Source organism: Anolis sagrei, chromosome 4, assembly GCF_037176765.1.
Source record: "Anolis sagrei isolate rAnoSag1 chromosome 4, rAnoSag1.mat, whole genome shotgun sequence".
In the NCBI taxonomy this organism is placed as follows: domain Eukaryota; kingdom Metazoa; phylum Chordata; class Lepidosauria; order Squamata; family Dactyloidae; genus Anolis; species Anolis sagrei.
The window spans coordinates 59,248,549-59,270,723 of NC_090024.1; the positions used below are offsets into that span (position 1 = coordinate 59,248,549).

General features: G+C 37.1%; 1 protein-coding gene across 6 annotated transcripts in view; it reads left to right on the top strand.

Moving 5' to 3' along the window:
- The window catches only part of OSBPL1A (oxysterol binding protein like 1A), a 119,437-nt gene that overhangs the window by 31,933 nt on the left and 65,329 nt on the right, over positions 1 to 22,175 (top strand). For 5 of the 6 annotated variants that reach the window (XM_060775178.2, XM_060775177.2, XM_060775181.2 and 2 more), the window contains 10 exons: positions 1,468 to 1,553; positions 1,724 to 1,868; positions 2,499 to 2,566; positions 3,414 to 3,458; positions 5,414 to 5,487; positions 5,583 to 5,646; positions 7,109 to 7,207; positions 9,241 to 9,366; positions 15,365 to 15,446; positions 17,768 to 17,874. In XM_060775178.2, the coding sequence (XP_060631161.2) occupies positions 1,468 to 1,553; positions 1,724 to 1,868; positions 2,499 to 2,566; positions 3,414 to 3,458; positions 5,414 to 5,487; positions 5,583 to 5,646; positions 7,109 to 7,207; positions 9,241 to 9,366; positions 15,365 to 15,446; positions 17,768 to 17,874 (896 nt within the window). Of the gene's footprint in view, positions 1 to 1,467; positions 1,554 to 1,723; positions 1,869 to 2,139; positions 2,203 to 2,498; positions 2,567 to 3,413; positions 3,459 to 5,413; positions 5,488 to 5,582; positions 5,647 to 7,108; positions 7,208 to 9,240; positions 9,367 to 15,364; positions 15,447 to 17,767; positions 17,875 to 22,175 lie in introns of those variants that run through there. The other variant, XM_060775182.2, reaches the window with a different exon arrangement.

Here is a 22,175-nt window from a genome sequence, read left to right on the forward strand (position 1 = left end):
CAGATTGAACTACATTGAACTGGATTATTTGAGTACACTGCTGTATAATCCAGTTCAATTGCAGTTAATCTGCATCCTGAATCTGGATTATATGGCAGTGTAGATGCTAATTACCCCTTACTCTCAGCCTTCCATTCTATGTACATGTGGTTTATACCTAGGTATTTATTATCATTCTGTACTCATAGAGTCATAGAGTTGGAAGAGACCTTGTGGGCCATCTAGTCCAACCCGCTGCCAAGAAGTACTGCATCTAAAGAAATGGGTTTATATCCATGAAAGCTGATTTCTTTAACTTTTAAGATTGTGGCCAAATTTCATAGAATCATAAAATCATAGAGTTGGAAGAGACCTCATGGGCTATCCAGTCCAACCCCAATCTGCCAAGAAGCAGGAATATTGCATTCAAAGCACCCCTGACAGATTGCCATCCAGCCTCTGTTTAAAAGCTTCCAAAGAAGGAGCCTCCACTGCATTCCGGGGTAGAGAGTTCCACTGCTGAATGGCTCTCACAGTCAGGAAGTTCTTTCTCATGTTCAGATGGAATCTCCTTTCTTGTAGTTTGAAGCCATTGTTCCGTGTCCTAGTCTCCAAGGCAGCAGAAAACAAGTTTGCCCCCTCCTCCCTGTGACTTCCTCTCACATATTTATACATGGCTGTCATATCTCCTCTCACCCTTCTCTTCTTCAGGCTAAACATGCCCAGCTCTTTAAGCCGCTCCTCATAGGGCTTGTTCTCCAGACCTTTGATCATTTTAGTCGCCCACCTCTGGACACATTCCAGCTTTTCTGTTTTGTCTTCCCTGCTCCTTTCTCCTCTTTATGCCACATAGGTTTAAGGCTCTGTTTCAGGATAGTGATGGTAATAATTGCTCAGTTCTGCATTTCCATGTGTTTTCAAATTTTAGTTGTCCCCAACATCTAAGTGAGATAGATCACGTTGGGATTTGTTACTGAATTTCTCTGTGTACGATGACAGATGCTAAATACACACATTAAATATGCTTAAACATTATTTCAAGCTGTTCTTTGTGGCTAATGCATGCTGTATAAGATGTGGTTGTGAGGATAGATTGCATGTGTTGGGAGCCTGTTTCTTTGGCCATTATCTGGGCACAAGGGAACGGCAAATTCCGGCTGCCTGACCAGATAAACAAAGATGCAGTGCAGTCTCTGCATGAAATTCCCAAAGCTGTGCTGACTGGGATCTTTCTTAACTGGCAACTCCGGGGACTGAATCAGGAGCTTTATGTACACAAAACAGATGCTCTCCCATTGAACTAGGCTTGGCCTACATTGTTCTGGAGTTTAAGAAGCTTCAAGATAGGGAAGATTAAATCTCTTATCTACAGCTGAAGAAAATGGAGGAATCTGCAAAAAAAAAATTCTCATTCTGCCATTGCAATTCAACAATAAAATGAACTTAATTGTAGTAGAATGTTACACTTAATCAATTCTTTGTATTTAGCTGTGGAAAGGACTCAAGAAAGAAAACTAGAGGAACTCCTCCTAGGAGCTGCACGAGAAGGCGAGATCGGAAAACTCACAGTGCTGGTATACATCATGTTACATTTATGTTCCTAAAATATAAAATAAGTGGTAATTGACAGATGTTAGTAGCTTAAATCTAAAGAGATGGGAGTCATGAAGGAGCGAGATCCCAGCTAATCGCTCTGGATATGATTCTTGCTTACAGTAAACAGTATTTGTATCACTCTCTCTAGTTAAACAGGTCAAATCCTCCTGACATCAATTGTACTGATCAGATGGGAAATACGCCATTACATTGTGCGGCATACCGTGCCCACAAGCACTGTGCTTTGAAGCTTCTAAAATGTGGAGCAGACGCTAAACTAAAGAACAAACGCGGTATGTGACACTGTTTCCTTTAATGAGCTCAAACATGCCTTTCATCTCAAAAGCAAAGAGAATGTGTGAACTGTAAACAGTTCCTTTAAAAATAAAATCCAGTTTTGTCTGTGTTTGTTCATGAACACTGTCAAGAATTTGCAAATTGGCCTTGTATTATAGAATTTTAATCTGGATTTAAGTGCCCAGTGAATAACCGCCAGATGCTGCCACAGATAAATACCCAGTAATCCTATTGTAGTTCTTGCAAAGCCCATATGCTCATCCCGTTCTGACAACTGCTTTCTGATCTTGCTGAAAGGGATGCTGTTGCTTCTCATATGCAAACGCAATGGTGGGAATCTTTCTAATGTTAATAATTTGGCCTAATTTAATAAAGCTAACCACCTTGAGTCGCCAACTGGCTGAGAAAGGCGGTATACAAATACAGTAAATACATAAAGTATTTTTAATTAAAATAGTCTAAGGGAAATTGCATGTAGAATGGCGCCTTGGACCTGGACAGCAGCCTTTGTTTTCCTTAAAGCATCAGACCTATTTGTGAAATGCAAGCGATATTGCTGTTTTTGGTGTAACCCATTGATTTTGATTCTGATTTGATGAAGCAAATCCATTTGTTCTGTTGGACAGGTCAGACACCCCTTGCTTTAGCTCAAGGGGCAGACATGAAGCAAATACTTGAAGGAGGCATTGGAAAAGTAAGTACATCAGTCTTTGTCAGGCATGGGCAAACTTCAGCCCTCCAGGTGTTTTGGACTTCAACTCCCATAATTCCCTATCAGCCTGTAGACTGCTAGGAATTGTGGGAGTTGAAGTCCAGAACACCTGGGGGGCTGGAGTTTGCCCATGCCTGGTCTTTGTGTTTAATATCACGTTTGGTCCTCCCATTTGCTGGCATTAATTTTGCCAATTTGTTTATTCACAGATTTGGCTAATATGTTTTCTATTGTAATCTCTATATTCTTCATTATAACTCTGTGATCGATATTCCCTAAAAATTGACCATAGAGTTGCACTGATGGACCAAGACATTCCTAGGCATTTGTAGGTCTTCCAATATAGTTCTGTGGTCACCTTCTGATGGAGGTTGACCATAAACTCATATTGGAGAATCTAGAAATTCATAGAGAGATGTTTTCAGGTTAAATAATGTTTGACATTGTCCTATCTCTCAGTGTTTTAAATTTTTATAATTTTATCCTGAATTTGGCCCTGCCCAGCGAAATCTTTTGTGTTTTAATGTCTGATTTTATATTGTTGTGTTGCTATTATATTGTTTTGCATTATATATTTTATTTTTTTGTTTCATTATGTTCCTGTGTTATATTGTTTGTAATGTACTGATGGGCATGTAAGCCACACCGAGTCCCCTTGGGGGAGATGGAGCGGGGTATAAATAAAGCATTATTATTATTATTATTATTATTATTATTATTATTATTCCCATTTCCATAGGGTTCCCACATCTCAGTAATTGCGGAGGTCTGACTGTTCTATTAATATGTTTAATGTCTCAGTTTCTTTGTCTCTTTTTTGTTTTTACAGATGGTCAACAAACCCTTGAAACGATATGAAGGACTACTTTGGAAGGTGCCCAACTTCCCATCCATCTTTTCATGCTGCTGTTTTGTGCCTTGTTTTTCTGTGGCAGTGTCTTGGAATAATGACAGATATCCTCTTACTGACACACCAGAGTTCAATACACCCTCATTCTCTAGGATTTTTTCTCCTCAGTATACTTCAACTGTTTCCAATTTTTATTGTTTCCAATTTTTATTGGGATCATAAAAGCAAGTAGGTTGCAACAGAATGTTCAATTGCCCTGCTTGACAAAGTCAGACTTTGGACTTATTTACATGTCAGCACCATGAAACTTTTCCATGAAATGCAGACTGTCTTGATCTTTGCCTCATATCTTATTTATATAAGCAGGATTAGGGTCTTTGAAGATATAAAAGGGGATAGAAGAAATCCAAGGCATTTTTACAAAGCATCTTTGATTAGAAGGCATGTAGAAAGCCATCTCGGCAAGAGATCTACAGGGCATGATGGGACTGGGCAAATCTGTAGTTGCAGCACCATGGAAAGCTCCAAGCAAATACTGTTTGCATCTGCATAAAAAAGAATGGAATGGAGGAAGAAGAATAGTCATCATGAAAACTTCTGGCTTACTTTAGCATAAGCTTTTGTAGATTTCAGTTCACTTTTTCAGATGCATTGATGGAAAACAATACTCAAGCTGTCAATATTTAAGCACACTCAAATAGCTGTGGAAGTGGCATCCAAATGTAATGGCATCAGGAAGATACAAATTGTGACACTGACCACAAACATTTAAAGGCTTGTATGGAGTGATTACTTGTCTGTAAGAAAGCAGACCTCTTAAGCTTTCTATGCCTTCCCAGGTACCAGCCCTTTCTTGGAGAGTAGGGCAAGGTTTTAAAGTGATAAAGACTTTGTTTTTGGTTCTAGCACCCCTCATTCTCTTTGGCCTATTATAATTGTATGCCTTCAAGTCATTTCTGACTTAATGGTGATACTAAACCAGATTTATCCCAGGTTTACCTCAAACTACACTGGTTCCCATTTTCTCTTTTTTTAAAATATTTTTATTTTCAGTTTTCCAAATAAAATACAGTGAAAGAGGGGGAACAATGGTTCCCATTTTCTCTTGACTCACTGTCAGTTCTGCTAAGCTGAGATGGTGATGGATATTCCTTCTGTGGAAGTCAAAGCATCAGAGCTGGAAGGATCTGCATAGGCCATCTAGCCCAAGGCCATGCCATGCAGAAATATACAACTAAAACACTCCTGAAAGATGTCAATCCAGTCTCTGTTTAAAGACCTCCAAAGAAGGAGAGTTTAATAATAATAATAATAATAATCATCATCATCATCATCTTTATTTATACCCTGCTACCATCTCCCCAACAGGGACTCGATCAGCTTACATGAGGCTAAGCCCAATCAACAAATTGCAGCAAAATAAAACCAAAAAGACATGCAACAAACAACATCATAATTACATGAAACATATTACATTAACGATATAAGATTACAATAAGCACAGTCACAGTGACAATAGGCAGCTACATGTGCAAGAAAATGATTAAAAACTAATTAACACCCTCAGCTCATTCCACAGCTCTTACCATCGGGATGTTATAATTCCATGGATCAGTAAAAACTGTACAAATTTTCTTCTCGTCTTAATTCTAATGTCCTTTCTACACTGCCATATAATCCAGATTATCAAAGCAGATAATCCACATTATCTTCTTTGAACTGGATTATATAAGTCTACCCTGCCATATAATCCAGTTCAAATCAGATAATCTGGATTTTATATGGCAGTGTAGAAGGGGCCTAAAATGGCTAAACTTGGAAATACAGATTTCAAGAAACAATTTCAAAACTTGCAGCTATAAGGAAAAAATAGCTTCATATAATGTTTAGCACATTGTTCAATGATGCTTCTTGCTACTTGCTATAATTCAGTACGCAAACATTAGTTGCTGAAGCTGAATTATTTCTTCTTTTTTTAGAGTTCACGTTTCTTTGGGTGGAAACCGTATTGGGTAGTACTGGAACACGGAGTCCTCTCGTGGTACCAAAAACAGTAAGTGTGAAATTGAATCTCACTCCAGAGACTAGAATATCAATTACTATAATGATTAAACTACCTGTTCACCCTTTTATTTGTTTTTTTGGAAGGGCTGATATTGGTAACAGTAATCGCCGCCAAGGATGCAAACACCTAACACAAGCCATTTGCACAGTAAGCAAACATAGAAATATTGGTTATATGGGGAAGCAAAAACGATGTTGTGTTTTCAAGTTTAAATGTGGATTCCTTGATTTAAGTGCACACATTACTTACCTGAAGCAAAATGATTTCTTTGCTGGGTTGTTGTAGGTTTTTTCGGGCTATATGGCCATGTTCTAGAGGCATTTTCTCTAGAACATGGTCATATAGCCCGAAAAAACCTACAACAACCCAGCGATTCCGAAAGCCTTCGACAATACATTGATTTCTTTGCCCTTGCATGTTATGTATTGGCAGCCCATATCAGTGGACTCCACATCCAGATTCATTTACTATACAATGGGTGGAACATCCATGAATTTTGGTATCCACAGAGGTCCAATGACCCACTGTTTTCTGATTATTTGTGAGCCACCTGAAATTTTATAAGAAATGGTGCAACATATTTTGTAATGTGGTAGAACCATGGGACCTTATAGATGGTGATAGACCACAACTTCCACTTTCCTCATAGTTATTAATGATCCTTCCTTTACAATTTATCTCTTAGCGGTCTGGTTTAAAGAAAAATAACAATCACACATTGAATACTACACTCTGTAGTTTTCTAAAGATCGTGTTCATACTTAAAACACATTTTGATGCATAATGCACATTTCAGCTTTAAATTAAACAATGGCCAAATCACATTTCTAGTTTCAATCAATTGTAAGTCAACCAAGTTCTATTATATCTATTGATATAATAGAACAATTTTTGTTGGAACTACAAGTTGGCTTCATACCATTGTTTACACGTAGGGATCTAAGAATTCTTAATCAGATATATCCTGGAATATTGTTGCATGATGAAACAAAGGGTTGAACATGAATAGAGACATTATAAATGGCGCAGTAAAATGTCAGCTACGAACTTTTTGTGTGCATTAAATGCTGTGGCCTGTACAGTATGCAAAATTAAGCATGTTATTTTGGTGATACTGTTACTTGGGTTTCTTGAGGTGCCTTTGCAGTTTAGAACAGATCTTTGGAAAATATATCTCCTAGATGACATTAAAATATCATTTTCTCTCTCTCTCTTTGTTCCAGAGAGGATATGGATATATAGATAAGACAATACACTTTAAGTGGGAAATAAAATAACTCTATTTTGGTTTTACAAAATCTGTTTTACTGTGAAGTTTTGTCACTTTCTCTCTACTGAACAGTAACAATTCAACACAAGCACAAGATTGCTTCATTTACAAATGTACTGTATATAAATCAATCACATTACAAGATATGAGTGATATGCAAATAAGTACTTAATACAAGCATAATAAAATAAACTATGCAGTGGCAGTAATGTTAACAGAATCCAGACCAATTATGAATCTTGATAATAAGATGAACTTAAATAATTCACTTTTGAAGGTTTGATTTGTATGCAATTCTATTCAACAGACGAACCTCCTTGACTCTGTTTTCTATTGAAGGTTAAAGGTTCAGATGGCTGTCTCTTTTCTGTCAAGTGCTTTGATAATACAGTTCACAGTTTTAAAGTTCCCAGGACGAATCAGCAACAACCGAGAGAGGTGCGTATCACTCCTAGTCAATTTAAATGTGTGAATTGGAGTTTGGAATTGACAGGTGACATTTCCTAGGGCTGAAGTTGATATGCCAGAAGAAAATAGTTTAAGCATTTCCACATTGAACAACAAAAAATTATTTTTTCTGACAATAATTAATTTACTCATCTCATAATGTCTTTAACTTTTCCTTCTTAACTTCCTTGTAATTCCTCCCCAAGTCCTTTAGTAGAAGATTGTGGAAACCTAACATGAAATGTATTGCATGGCAGCATATGCGATCAAAGCATGCTTTCTAAAAGATCGTTCTAAGGAATTATAAGAACAAAAGAAGAAAGCATTTTATGCTTGAATATGATCATTTGTATATTGTTGATGTCCCATAAAGTTTAATTAAGCAGTGCCTTATGATCTGCTTGTCTCATGCCCTGTTGTTTAAAGAAACCTTTCTTGAGATCCATTTTTTAAAAAGCCATTCTTAAACAGCCCTAAACTCATCACTAATTCAACCATTACTAGCTAACTTTCTGCACTCCCTCTTAGTTGGTGGTAACTACTGGGATTCATCCTCTGATGCCAGAAAGTAAATTGGAATCTTTTGATAGATCTCTAAGCAATTTGTGGTAGATTGACAAGGGTCTCAAGTTCTGAGTTGTTGATGGTTCTTAGGATGCAGTAGATAATTACCATATATACTTGAGTATAAGCCAACTTTTCCAGCCCTTTTTTAAGGCTGAAAAAGCCCCCTTCGGTTTATACTTGAGTCAAAGTAATTTATTATTTTACTCTGTTATTGTTATGATCTTTATTACAGTTATTATTTTACTCTATTTATTATTATTATTACATTTACATTATTGTACTCTATTATTATTTTTATTACATTTGTTACTTTACTCTGTTTATTGTTATTATTACATGTATTATTTTACTTTATTTATTATTACATGTATTATTTTACTCTATTACTATTGCATTTATTATTTTACTATGTTTATTGTTATCATTACCTTTATTATTTTACTCTATTATTATTACATATATTATTTTACTCTATTATTATTACATATATTATTTTACTCTATTATTATTACATATATTATTTTACTCTATTATTATTATTGTTATTATTATTACATTTCTATTATTTTACTCTATTATCTTTATTACATTTATTATTTTACTCTATTATTATTGGAAGGATACATAAGCACATTTACGTTGAAGGTTAGAATAATGGTTTGATCAGAGTTGGGCAGTCTTATCTTAATTTACAGTTTTGTGTAAATATTCAAAAACATTTAAGCTACTGATGTCTCAATTAACGTAATTTTATTGGTGTCTATTTTCATTTTGAAATTTACCAGTAGCTGCTGCATTTCCCACCCTCGAATTATACTCGAGTCAATACATTTTCCCAGTTTTTTTGTGGTAAAATTAATTGCCTCGGCTTATATTCAGGTCAGCTTATACTCAAGTCTATATGGTGCTGCCATCATAAATTGATGCTTCTTGTTAGAAAGCAAAGCAAAACAATAGACTTAGCAATCCTGTTGTATAGATTAGTGTGCGATTGATGTTAACTGTCAACAGAAAGCCTGCCTGAGTCTTATGACATTTGGGAGAGGACTTTCTTTCCATCCCATCAGACTCCCAGGCTCATTTGGTAAGAACACAGAAGAGAGACAAAGGACATTCAGTCTGTCTCTCTCTGTTGCCTTTTCACTGACAGGTAAAGGCCTTTTTATTCAAATGTGTCTTCAGTCTTGACTGAACTACGTGTGCTGTTTTAATATGTGTTGTGTATTTTTAAGTGTTTTAAATTTTAACATTTTAAAGATAGTATTTTAATTGAATATACCACTTAATGGTATATTCCACTTTTAAAAAGTTTTCAATTGCACATTGTGTTTCAGCTGCTCTGTTTTGATTTGTACTGTCAGCTGCTGTGCATCCTATTCAGTAGAAAAATGAGATATAAATAAATTAAATAAACAAACGATAGCAATGCTATATTTTTGGTCTCTTTCCTTTTCTAGAACTGGATACAGGCAATAGAAGACCATTCGGCATACAGCACACACTACTGTAGTCAAGAACAACTGAGTGACGATGAGGAAGAAGATGATACAATATCAGTTGTTGAGTTACAGGACTCACTAAAAGTAAGAAGCTTCCATTTGTCAGAGGCTAAGGGTAGAAATCACATGACTCTCCAGATACTATTGAAGTAAAACTCTTAGAAGTGCTAATCAGCATAGCAGTGGTGAAAAATACTGGGAATTGTGATCCGATACCATTTGGAAGGCCACACAGTTCCCAGCCCCTATTTATATTCATTGGGATGCAATGCTAAAACAGGTAATGCGTACTCACACACCATCTCAAAACTGTGGCTTAGAACTTTCATTTGTTTTCAAACAAACCATGGTGGCTTGGAAGCACAAATAAGCTATAATTTGATTAAACCAGCCATGCTTAATGTTCCTCCAAATTTTTGTGATGATGCAACATCTTATCTTTTTAATGTCAGTAGATAAATATATTAATGTGTGTATTAGCTACTCATAATCCTCCGTACATAGCTCTAGAATGTGAGCTATAACTTCTAAGTATCCTCTCCAACAGAAATACAGGAAGATATTTCTCAATATGTTGTTGGAGGCTTTCATGGCTGGAATCATTGGGTTGTATATAAATAAAGTTTTATTATTATTGTTATTATTATTATTCCTGTGAGTTTTCCAGGCTGTATGGCCATGTTCCAGAAGCATTATCTCCTGACATTTCACCTGCAGCTATGGCAGGCATTCTTGGAGGTTGAGAGGTCTGTTGGGAACTAATCTATTGGGGTTTATGTATCTGTGGAATGTCCAGGATGGGAGAAAGTACTCTTGTCTATTGGAGGCAGGTGTGAATGTTGCAGATTTAATATATAGTTTTTATAGAACTTCATATTTTCTGTGTCCTTTGAATATGAGCATTTTTCCTGTTTAGAAAAATATTAAGGGACATAGATAAACTGTATTGCTGCTTTTGTAAGCTTCTAGAACTGTTATTGGGGAGACACAGCTGAATTTAATCCCACATTTGTTTTGAACTGGGTTATATGGCAGTGTGGACTCAGATAACCCAGTTCTAAGCAGATATTGTGGATTATTTGCCTTCATATTCTGGGTTATAGGGCTGTATGGAAGGGCCCAAAGTTCTTATGAAACTCGTGTTTCCTTAGATGTTCTTTGGTTAACATTACAAAAGCATGAACTTTTCTGTCCCGAACCAAATAAACCATCATTTGCAAAGTTCAGTTCATTTTAATTTAACTCAATTAATTTAATGAGTTTCCAGGATTTTGGAGAACAAGAGCAACTTAGCGCCCTTCCACACAGCCATATAGCCCAGAATATCAAGGCAGAAAATCCCACACAATTTGCTTTGAACTGGGTTATCTGTGTCCACACTGCCATATATTCCAGTACAAAGCAGATATTGTTGGATTTCCTGCCTTGATATTCTGGGTTATATGGCTGAGTGGAAGGGCCCTGGGTTCATGCGGCTAGTGAACAAACTTTGACAATGGCTGTTTGACATTTTATCTTTTTTTTTTTACATTTAGTCAGTTACTTTTTACGTTTAGCACAGTGGTTCTCAACCTGGGGTCCCCAGATGTTTTTGGCCTACAACTCCCAGAAATTCCAGCCAGTTTACCAGCTGTTAGGATTTCTGGGAGTTGAAGGCCAAAAACATCTGGGGACCCCAGGTTGAGAGCCACTGGTTTAGCAGAAAAGAAAAGTGGGAATTATACTTTAGTGTTTTACTGCTTCTGACCAGGAGAGGGAGCTCATTTGCTTCATTAGAATGCCTTCTATCTTGAGTCAGGTTAAAGACTGTAAAAAGAACCCCACATGTAATTAACAAGCTTATCCAATGTTAGAATATTTCCTACCAACACCTGTTTTATTCTGAATGGTCTGTGTCAAGTAATGTCATGACCACTGTCTGTTCTTTGTACATTTCGTCCCGTCCTCCCACCTCCAAATATATATCTGCAGCTTGAGATAGCAGTTCACACATTCAGAATTGTTGTTATTAACTTTGTTACCTCCCTCTCCTAATGGCTTGATGCGGAGTACAACAGAGTCAAAACATATGAATATAAAATACATAGAGAATTAAAACATACACCAACCACCTTAAATAAATCAACATATAACAGTAATGGAATGTAAACTCAAAACTCGTGATTCAGAGTTGACTAGGTTGGCCTGCCAGAAGTAATAGGTCTTTAATTCTGTTTTAAATTCTGACAGCTCATTTTGCTGTTGGATCTCTTTCGGCAGGCCATTCCACAGTTGTGGGGCTCTGATCCATGAAAATTTATGCCATAATTATTTCTTTCCTTTTAAAGATGACACAGTTGTTTATTTCTTTTGCTGCATATAAATCAATATAGCTACTGTAATGAGAATGTTTTAAAAAGCTATACCAGAGGGCTTTTTTCATGTCAGGAGTGACTTGAGAAACTGCAAGTCGCTTTCTGGTGTGAGAGAATTGGCCATATGCAAGGATGTTGCCCAGGGGACGCCTGGTGGTTTGATGTTTTACCATCCTTGTGGGAGGCTTCTCTCATGTCCCTGCATGGGATGGAGCTGACAGAGGGAGCTCAATCTACTCTTCCTGGATTCGAACCGCTGATCTGTTGGTCAGCAGTCCTGCTGGCACGAGGGTTTAACCCATTGCATCACCAGGGGCTCCTATGAGAGTGCAGAACTAGGATTCTGAAAGATCAGAAAGTTCAAATTCTCAGTAGGAAAACCTGCTTTTGGCAAGTCACACTAAATAGAGATAGGCAGTGGTGTCAAACTGCCTCTGAATAAACCTTTCCAACATCGGCTGGGGATAATTCTAAGTTGACTTTAGGATATGTAACAGTAGGTAAGGCTTAATGAAAACTGACTGTAGGAATCCATACAGCATACCAAAGAAGGATACACTAATATTGGACATTAAAATAAATAAGCAAGTGTAAGCAAATACTATGTTGTAATAGCAGAAGAAGCATCCCAAAGGCAAAGGAAGTTGTAATTCAAGGGCAAGCTGCCTTTCTGTGTGTCCCGTAGTAAGGGACTATGGGAACTGCTGGATTGCAATTCCCAGCATGTTTCACCATTGTCTGTATTAGATAGGACTAATGGGAATTGATATTCAGTAACACCTAAAAGGCTGCTTAATTCCCTGGTCTAATACAGGGGTCCCAAGACATCCCTTGTTGCTTTAAACCTAGGAATAAATAAATCAGTTCTTTAAAACTAGATTCTAAGAAATGCTTTATTATGACGTATATTGCTTTGTAAAATCAAATGGAAAATCTGGGAGGGAACCTGTAGAGCGGATTGGATATAGCAAGAAGAAAATGAGGATTTTAAAACATGGAAAAAGTTCATCCATCTTTCTTTTCCCCAATTCCTTTATGCCAGTTTTTTTTCCTATGAGCTCAGCCAAACTTAACATACTAACAAAGGTTACCATATGTTTTTACTTGAAACCGGGAGTATTTTGTCTTCTCCTTACTAGTGAAAAAAATCCAAAATACAATTGATATAAGAGCGAAAACAACTTTCAGAAGGGGGAAAATCAAACAGACAAGTGAGTTGGCTACAGTTCTCATTCCAGGATTACAATGAGGGCAAGTTACATTGAGCCCGGGGCAAGGCTTCTGAGGTCAGAAGAAAACAACCTATGTGACTTGACAGGATGGAGAAAACTATGCCATTTGACACCTCGTTTTCTCCTTCCTGTCAAGTCACACGGGTTTTTGCTTTTGATTGAGTCGGCAACGAATTGTTGTATATACTAAGGTTACTTAAATGTTGGCAGGACTTTGGCATACCTCCAATTGTTCTTACACTGCAAGACCCATCAGCTTTGGCCAGTATAGCCAATGGTAAGGAATTCTGGGAGCGCTAGCCTTATAACATTTGAGGGGCCACACATTTATTTCACGGTGTGTTGGAAATGACAGACTTCTTTAAGTCTTCTCTAATAATGTTCATCTATGATCCTGTTGCTTATTGTTTATATATATGTTCTAGTATGCAGATAACTTTACTCTACGGTTCCTGAGAAGTTATAAAAGGGGCTACAGACCACATGCTCTCATCCTCTCTCTTCTTTTGACTATGTGACATGTTGATAGCTGGATTGTTGTAGGTTTTTTGGGCTGTATGGCCATGTTCTAGAAGCATTCTCTCCTGGCGTTTCACCTGTATCTATGGCAGGCATCCTCAGAGGTTTTGAGGTCAGGAGAGAATGCTTCTAGAACATGGCCATACAGCCCGAAAAACCTACAACAACCCAGTGATTCTGGCCATGAAAGCCTTCGACAATATGTCAATAGTTGTATTGTTATAAGAGAAATGTCCTGGCTAGATGGCACAGAGAAAAATCTCAAGATTATCTGAAACTGGACTGATAAGTTTTGCAGCGGTGTATACAGAACACATGAAGGTTGTGAGTAAACCAAATGTGTTATTTATATCCAAGTCTACTTTATTTTTGTCTCTTGAGTGCATGATATAATGCAAGTTGTTTTATGGGAGAGTATGTATTTTTGGGCACTGAAAAACACTTCTGAAGCACTGCTGTTTTTATGCACTGGCAAATCTCTGTTTTCCTAACAGATCAGAGATAATAGGTTATTCAGTCTAACAACTGAAACCACTAGATTATGCTCTAAAGGGTTTTTGGCTCTTCTCTGAAAGGTCATGCTTTTCTTTAAAAGTTATGATCTCCAAGTGGTGTTTTCCAAAATGTTATGAATGCCATTTTCCAAATGTTATTAGACTAGATTATAACACTGAAGCAGAGCTGAATGAGGGCCATAGTGGTGGACTTGTGTTGCAGTGAATAAAATTGCACTGTAAAATGGTTCTTGGGTAATGGTTTCACTATTTCATCAGGTCTAGATTATCTACAAGATCTAACATGCATGAAGAGGCAATGAGTACTTAGCAGAGTTCAAGTAACTAACAGAAGGGTGCACCAAATGAAATACATATATTCTAATATTTTTATATACGTTCTTTCATCATAGTTCACTTGTCTCCTGGACATTTGTGTGTGTGTATTGGTGGCTTCTTTAACATAATGTCTATTTACACCTGACTGTCCCATTTGCATCCGTCTTTGAATGCTCTTCCCCTTTCTCTCTAGTTTATTTGTTCCTTCTATACAATTTAAACCACTTTGTTTCCTGTTGTCGTCTTCTTCTTTCTTCCATTCCCTTTACCTTTCTTTATATCACACAGATCTTTTCAGAAACACAGCTATAGAATGTGTATATTTCTAAGCAGGGCCAGGTTTTATGCCCTGTTGTATCGTTGCAGCTAGTTTCTCATGTAACGATCCAGCATATTGTTTATTTCATGGCAACCTATGTGTAACACTGCTGACTATATCTTGATTCACTAGTTCCTAAAAAATTCATGCTTTGAAATTGGAGTGTTGGCTGGGTCACCTCAGAAATATCATTATTGTCAAAACTTGCCTCTTTGGGAGAGAAGAGGTGGGGTATAAATATAAATACAAATAGTAATCAACAACAACAACACTGGAAGACACTTTCTACAGTAGAAAGCTTTAGCTCAGAAAGTAATGTCATCTGTTGTTTTTACTATCACTCTGTAAATCACTTTCCAGGAAATAAATAAAGACCATAAGTGATCTTTATCACGATATTAGGGCTTAATGTATTAGTTAATAACAATACAATTCTAATAATTATGTCTATTGGGAATTGAATCAATTGAGAAGTGAAGCACATGAGTTTCAAAAGATACATGTAGGGTATGGCATTTTTCTTCTGTCAGGCTATAATGTATCCAAAATAGTATGCCAGCTTTTGAGTAGCACAGAAAATTTGAAAAGCCTTCATATATTACTATGCTAGAGAACTAGAAGGTGCAATCACATATTTCTATTGGCTTACCTTTCTTGGCACTAAGTTTATTATGATGCAAGTCCTCTTAAATAAGAATTTGTCCATAGCTAGAAAACACTACAAAGTAAACAATGAATCATAAAAATGTGACAATTTTGCACGGTATACTAAATAGCTGGTTTTTTAAAAAAAAATTTAACTAAAATACATATTTTTTGTTTCAGATTGCGCAGTCATGCCAACAAAGGCTAGATAAAGAAATTTCTGGTTTCCTCTCTGTGATTAAGTCACATGACACAACTGAAGGTAATTTCTTAAAATCAGCATGGAACTATGGCTGCTTTGAAATACTTGTATTCTAGTAGATTAAAGTAATAAACGAGTCTGTTTTTTGGTTGCTGTGAGTTTTCCGGGCTGTATGGCCGTGTTCCAGAAGCATTCTCTCCTGACGTTTCACTCACATCTATGGCAGGCATCCTCAGAGGTTGTGAGGTCTGTTGGAAACCGGGCAAGTGGGATTTATATATCTGTGGAATGTCCAGGGTGGGAAAAATAACTTGTCTGTTTGAGGCAGATGTGAATGTTACAATTGGACATTTTGATTAGCATTAAATGGTCTTGCAGCTTCAAAGCCTGGCTGAATGCTGCCTGGCGGAATCCTTTGTTGGGAGGTGTTAGCTGGTCCTGATTGTTTAATGTCAGGAATTCCCCTGTTTGAGTCTTGCTCTTTATTTATTGTCTTAATTTTAGAGTTTATTTTAATACTGGTAGTCAGATTTTGTTTATTTTCATGGTTTCTTCCTTTCTGTTGAAATTGTCCACATGCTTATGGATTCTATTCTTCACTAATTTTCCACTATATGTACATGCATTGCCGTTTTGCTCAAAGTTGTCCATATAGCTTTCTAAGTTTACCAAGCTCATTCTCAGTGGAACTTTCATTCTTCTGCATTCCAGTTGATATAAATAGTGTAACCAATACATTTGATTGCAATTTAACTTTGAGGGAAATCTAAATTATATGCCACTAACTTGTGACAAATACGGGAAAAGGGTAGCATCGACAACATTAGCATTAATGTGTAAACATACTGGCTTTGTGTAATTGCAGTGGTTCTTTTAGGGAAGCAACATTGACAAGTATTTCATAAACTGTGCAATGTTATTGATTATGTTTCTGGTTTAAAAATATGTTTCTGGTTTAAAAGTGTTATTTCCTGGTTAATTGCACAGTACTTTCTTTGAAAGTAGTTGTTATACTCCAGAAACTTTGTTTTTTCTGGCTGCCGCAAACTATGTTGAATTGTTTGAGACTATGAGATATTCATTGAAAAACTATAGCAAAATGTGCTGCAGAGTGTCCTACAAAAATAAAGTTTTTGCATTGTTGAAGGCTTTCGTGGCCAGAATCACTGGGTTGCTGTGAGTTTTCCAGGCTGTATGGCCATGTTCCAGAAGCATCCAGCTAGACAGAGAATGAGTTAAAGGGGGAGTAGAAAGAAATGAGCTTCCTTATCAGCTTCCTTATGTGCCTGTATCTTATACATGGAGCTGACCTGGCTAAATCAGAAATTTATTTTTCTCATGTCACAGGTATCAAATAAATCCTTTAGCAGATGAAATGTTTGTATTTTACATTTGTGAAATAGTTTAACTATTTACTGTTAGGCAGTTGATCTATTTGCTTGTATGTACAGTGTACCATGGGGATATGCAAATGAGTTCCACTGATTACAGATTGTTGTATCCCATGTATACAATGGTGGTATGATGCACCGAAGCTTTTCCAATGCATATTGCTTCCATTTAATAATATGGAGTGCAACCATCCACATATTGCGGCATCCACAAAGCATATCTCCCTTGAGGAGATAGGGCAGAATATAAATAAAGTGTTGTTGTTGTTGTTGTTATTTGAAACACAACAAGATTACTACACAGCAAACAAGGTCACTCTGCTGGCTGTTGTATTGGATCACACATCGGACACTTCCCAAGTATCTAGGACTGTGTGATGTATCAGCGAATAATGCATGCAGATCTGAGTAGGGTGGCCTTTTGCAGCTGACTGATGGTAATTTTGTCAGCGCCAATTGTGTTTAAGTGCAAACCAAGGTCTTTAGGCACTACACTCAGTGTGCTGATCACCACTTCTCTGGCTTGTGCCAGAGTCTTTGCAGTTCGATCCTTAAATCTTCATATCATGTCAGCCGTTCCAGTTGTTTCTCTTCAATCCTGCTGTCGCTTGGGATTGCAACATCAACGATCCATACTTTGTTATTTAACACAATTGTGAGGTCAGGAGTATTATGCTCCAAAACTCTTTCAGTCTGAATTTGGAGGTCCCAAAGCCATTTGACATATTTGTTTTCTTAAACGTTTTCATGCTTATGATCCCTCCAGTTCTTTGTCACAGGCAGATGGTATTTGTCTCACAAGTTCCAATGGATCATCTGATCTTTAAATCCACATAATAATAATAATAATAATAATAATAATAATAATAATTGTTGTTGTTGTTGTTATTCTTGGAACCAAACCACCAGGCGTGAGGCAGGCCTTCTGTACTTCAAATAATAAGTTGGGGGAAAATAGCAACACATAAGTATTTTTACCTTTTTTTAAAGGAGTTCCAGCTTCATTTCTCAAGAAAGCTGAAGAAGTATCTGAAACGTCAAGAGAAACTTGTGAAGCCCTTAGTAACTGCCTCAAACTCTTCACTAAACAAGAAGGGGTAGGTATTCTTACATGGCTTATTTACTGGCAGTGAGAACAGTGAACATAATTGACACTGTTTTATTCATATCCTTTGGTGAGATCAATTATATTTTTAAAATTCTATATTTATTTTAAAGCTGCATCTGTGTGAATCTTTATAAGCTACCCTGAGTCCTGGAGAAAAAGCAGGAAATGAGTAGTATGGTTGTTTTTCTGTCTGTTTAAATTGAATGATTCCAGAGGATGAATTCCTTTCCTTAGCTCATGGTTGAGTAGTGATTATTCATTACTGGCTTGAATGAGTAATAATTATAAGAATTCAAACAGTATATTTAATCTTGCGTGAATATACAGCTTGGGAAAACATCCGAATTGCTTGAACCAATAGGAATTCAATTTTAACAATAGGATCTTAATGGTGTATGATGCAAGGTTAGAAAAAAAAAAACCTCAAAATATTTTGAAGTTTTCAAGGCACTCTTTTACTCAAAACAGATGCATTATTATAGAATGCTAAACTATGTTGCATGAGTTGCTAAGGCTTCAGAAGTTATTGCAATGGAAATAATTATGTTGTAAATTAATAATTGACCATTCTTTTAGTAAGAAGGCTCTATTCAGCTTTTTGTTCAGCTTTCGAGGGGTGGGAAGATTTCCTTCAGCAACTCGTATTTGCAAATCAGGAGATTTGCAAAAAAGAGTTGCTGACTGTGTTGACTTGCACAGTGCTGACTGTGACTCGCGACACCAGCTACATGACAGAGCAATCTACACAGTAAACCTATTGTATATGCTGAAAAATTAATCAAAACTAATGAAAATGTGAGTTTGTGTCTTGTGAGCATAACTTGTTAGATTAATGCATGAAGAGGGAGGAGGGGATGAATATGACTAATTTTAGCGACAGTGCTTAGGAAATATATCTGCAACTGTTTAACATTTTAGATAAGCATGCAGTCCAAATCATACTCTTTGCCAAATTGATATTTGAAGTATGTGAAGAGTGATATATGTGGATAAATTTCTCATTTTAGTCACAAGAAAAGTAATTATACAGAGAAGTTTAACAGTTTTTACAGATTTAGATCATGGAGTTGTAGGATAGGCAGTTAATTTTATGTATTTTTGTTGGGCGTAGTAGAATAGTTTAGGTGCCTGTGTATAGTGTTAGTTTTTTGCATTTGAGGTATTTTATTGTTGTTTTGTCTTTAGTTTATAGTAGAAGGAGATAGAGTGTAACACAATTCAAAGTGCTGGCTTTAGCGTATAAAGCCTCAACAGTTCTGACCTGGCTTACCTGTCCAAACATATTTCCCCCTATAAACCATCTCGGAAGTTAAGATTATCCAGGCAGGACCTGCTCTCGATCCCACCCCCCTCAAAGGCACAACTGGTGAGGACAAGAGACAGGGCCTTCTCAGTGATGGCCCCTCGACTATGGAACTCCCTCCCCAGGGAAACTATGGGACTTCCTCCCTTCTGACCTTCAGGAAGAAAGTTAAATTCTGGTTGTGGGACCAAGCGTTTGCATGAGTGCAATAATGATATCTCAGTGCAATAATGAATAATGCAAATGACAATTGGAATGGCTCCTGGAATGTGCTTTTGTGATTTTAAGTAGTTATTTTAAGTGATATGTTTTAATTATGTGATTTTAAAGTATATGTTGTTTTATTTTTATATGTACTCAAGGCATCGAATTGTGCCTTTGCTGTGAGGCGCCCTGAGTCCCCTTTGGCATAAGAAGGGCAGGATATAAATGTGGTAAATAAATAAATACAGCTTGCCCTCTGTATCCATGGATTTAATCATCCATACCTTAATAACTAAACCTTAACTTAGCCTGTATATAATGGGACTTAAGCACCCACGGATTTTGGTATCCACAGTGGATCCTGGAACCAAACCTCTGCAAGTCCGGTGAACAGTTCACAACTACAAAATTATATGAAGAGGGACCCAGTTAATAGTCACACATTATAAAATTAATCTGGGAACAAGAGTTTTCTAGGAGACAACATTTATTTTCTTTTTAAATGCTAAGTTCTGTTTTATAATTTGAGTTGTGGGAATTTGTGACTTTCATATATGGTAAGTGTGATGGTGAAGCTACTCAGAGTTTACTCTGAACTTTCCTATTGCTCTCTATTGTGTTGGACTCTATTCTCAAAACAGCTTTACAAGTTTCAGTAGCCCCTTTTAAGTTTGGACTAAAACTTAGAGGAGATTCACCATGCCAGTGACTATGAGTAGTCCAAGAGGTACTAAATTGTTAAAAATATAATCTTGCTATGGATGCAAGTGATATGATGTCATTAAATTGTGTGAATGCACGAGGAAACATTAGGAGTTTATTTCCCTCTTTCAAAAGCAATAGTCCTGTTATTCATTTGGTAATGAAGTACAGGTTTGTATTTTTATTCTTATTCTTTTGGTAACAAAATACAAGCTTGGTTTTTATTAACTATCCTAAATCAGCTGGTGCAGTTAGCTATCAACATGTCTTATAGGTAATCTCATTCTGAAACCACGTTATTCCATCTTGTTAAGAAAAGAAATCACAGAAATGTCATTGGGATGGATTTATGTCAACACTACCATTCACTTTTTTTGTTGCTCTTGTATACACCACCTATTTCCCAGGGAAACATTGGAAATGCCAACAAGTGCTCTGTAATGTTCAAGGGCAGAATTCTGTAAAATTTTAGGATTTGTACAGGCAGTCTCTGAGTTACAAACATTCAACTTACAAACAAGAACGGGGCTGAGACAACAAGAAGTGAAATCTACCCCTTGGAAGGGAAAATCACTCCTGAAAGAGTTATCATAGGGGAGAGGTGTTTCCATTGAAGCTTTATTGCCAAGTCAAATCTTTCACAATCCTATTATCACAGGGACAGAAAGTGAGGTGAAATCTTCTGAATAGACAATAAAACAAACACCACAGGGGTGTTGACCCTTTCTTGTGTTATCCAAAGCTTATATATGTATATGGCTGGAGTAATGCTTAAAATATGTACCTGTTCCAACGTACATACAAATGTAATTTGAGAACAAAGCTACAGAACCTATTTTGTTCAAAACCTGGGGGACTGCGTGTAGTTTGGTGAGGCACTAGATAGCAGAAGTGAACAGTAAAGTTCAGGTTTAGCTTGTGCCAGCAGATGTTGTCTATAGTTCTTCATGAAAACGTTATGTTCTACCCTGCTTTTTAGTTTGTATCTTCTTCATCTCACTTTGTTGGGTGTGGGTACCCCATTTCAGTTGCCAACATTTCAGTTACTAACTTCGACAACAGCATCCAATGGAGCCCCCGGTGGCGCAATGGGTTCAACCCTTGTGCAGGCAGGACTGAAAACGGACAGGTCGCAGGTTTGAAACTGGGGAGAGCGCGGATGAGTTTCCTCTATCGGCTCCAGCTCCTCATGCGGGGACATGAGAGAAGCCCCCCACAAGGATGATAAAACATCAAAACATCCGGACATCCCCTGGGTGATATCCTTGCAGGCAGACAATTCTCTCACAACAGAAGCGACTTGCAATTTCTCAAGCTGCTCCTGACACGAAAAAAAGCATTCAAGTTATGTTTAGTGGAAGCTTTGTGCCTGTACTTGAGGATAGCCAATGAACATTCATTCTTAATGGAGGGAGATGTGGACATGTACAGACTATTACAGTTGAATTACACTGATAACTACTTTTAGTACATTTCTCAACTTTATTCAAGCAGCTGTTTCACACTTTTTAAAAGATTCCACTTTGCAGAGATTGTTCCTATGCAAATTTGGATCACCTCTCCCTGTGTTTCAGGTGCTTTGTATAGATGAGGTCCCATAACCAAAATGCCACAATAGAGAATATTTTATGGATATACTGTTACATTTTGGACCCCCAGGTGGCGCAGTGGGTTAAAGCGCTGAGCTGCTGAATTTGCTGACCAAAAGGTTGGCTGTTTGAATCTGGGGAGTAGGGTGAGCTCCCACAGTTAACCCCAACTTCTGCGAACCTATTTAGAAAATATGCAAATGTGAGTAGATCAATAGGTACCGCTTGGCGAGAAGATAATGGTGCTCCATGCAGTCATGTCAGCCATATGACCTTGGAGGTGTCTATGGACAACGCTAGCTCTTTGGCTTAGCAATTGAGATGAGCACCACCCCCCATTGTTGGGTACGACTAGACTTAATGTCAAGGGGAAACCTTTGCTTTTACCTTTACTGTTACATTTCCTCTAAGCAGCTTAACATGGTCATCTCTGTTGTGGTAGTCTAAATGAAAGTACAATGCCTGTCCCAGGTCATTAGTGAATTTCATGAT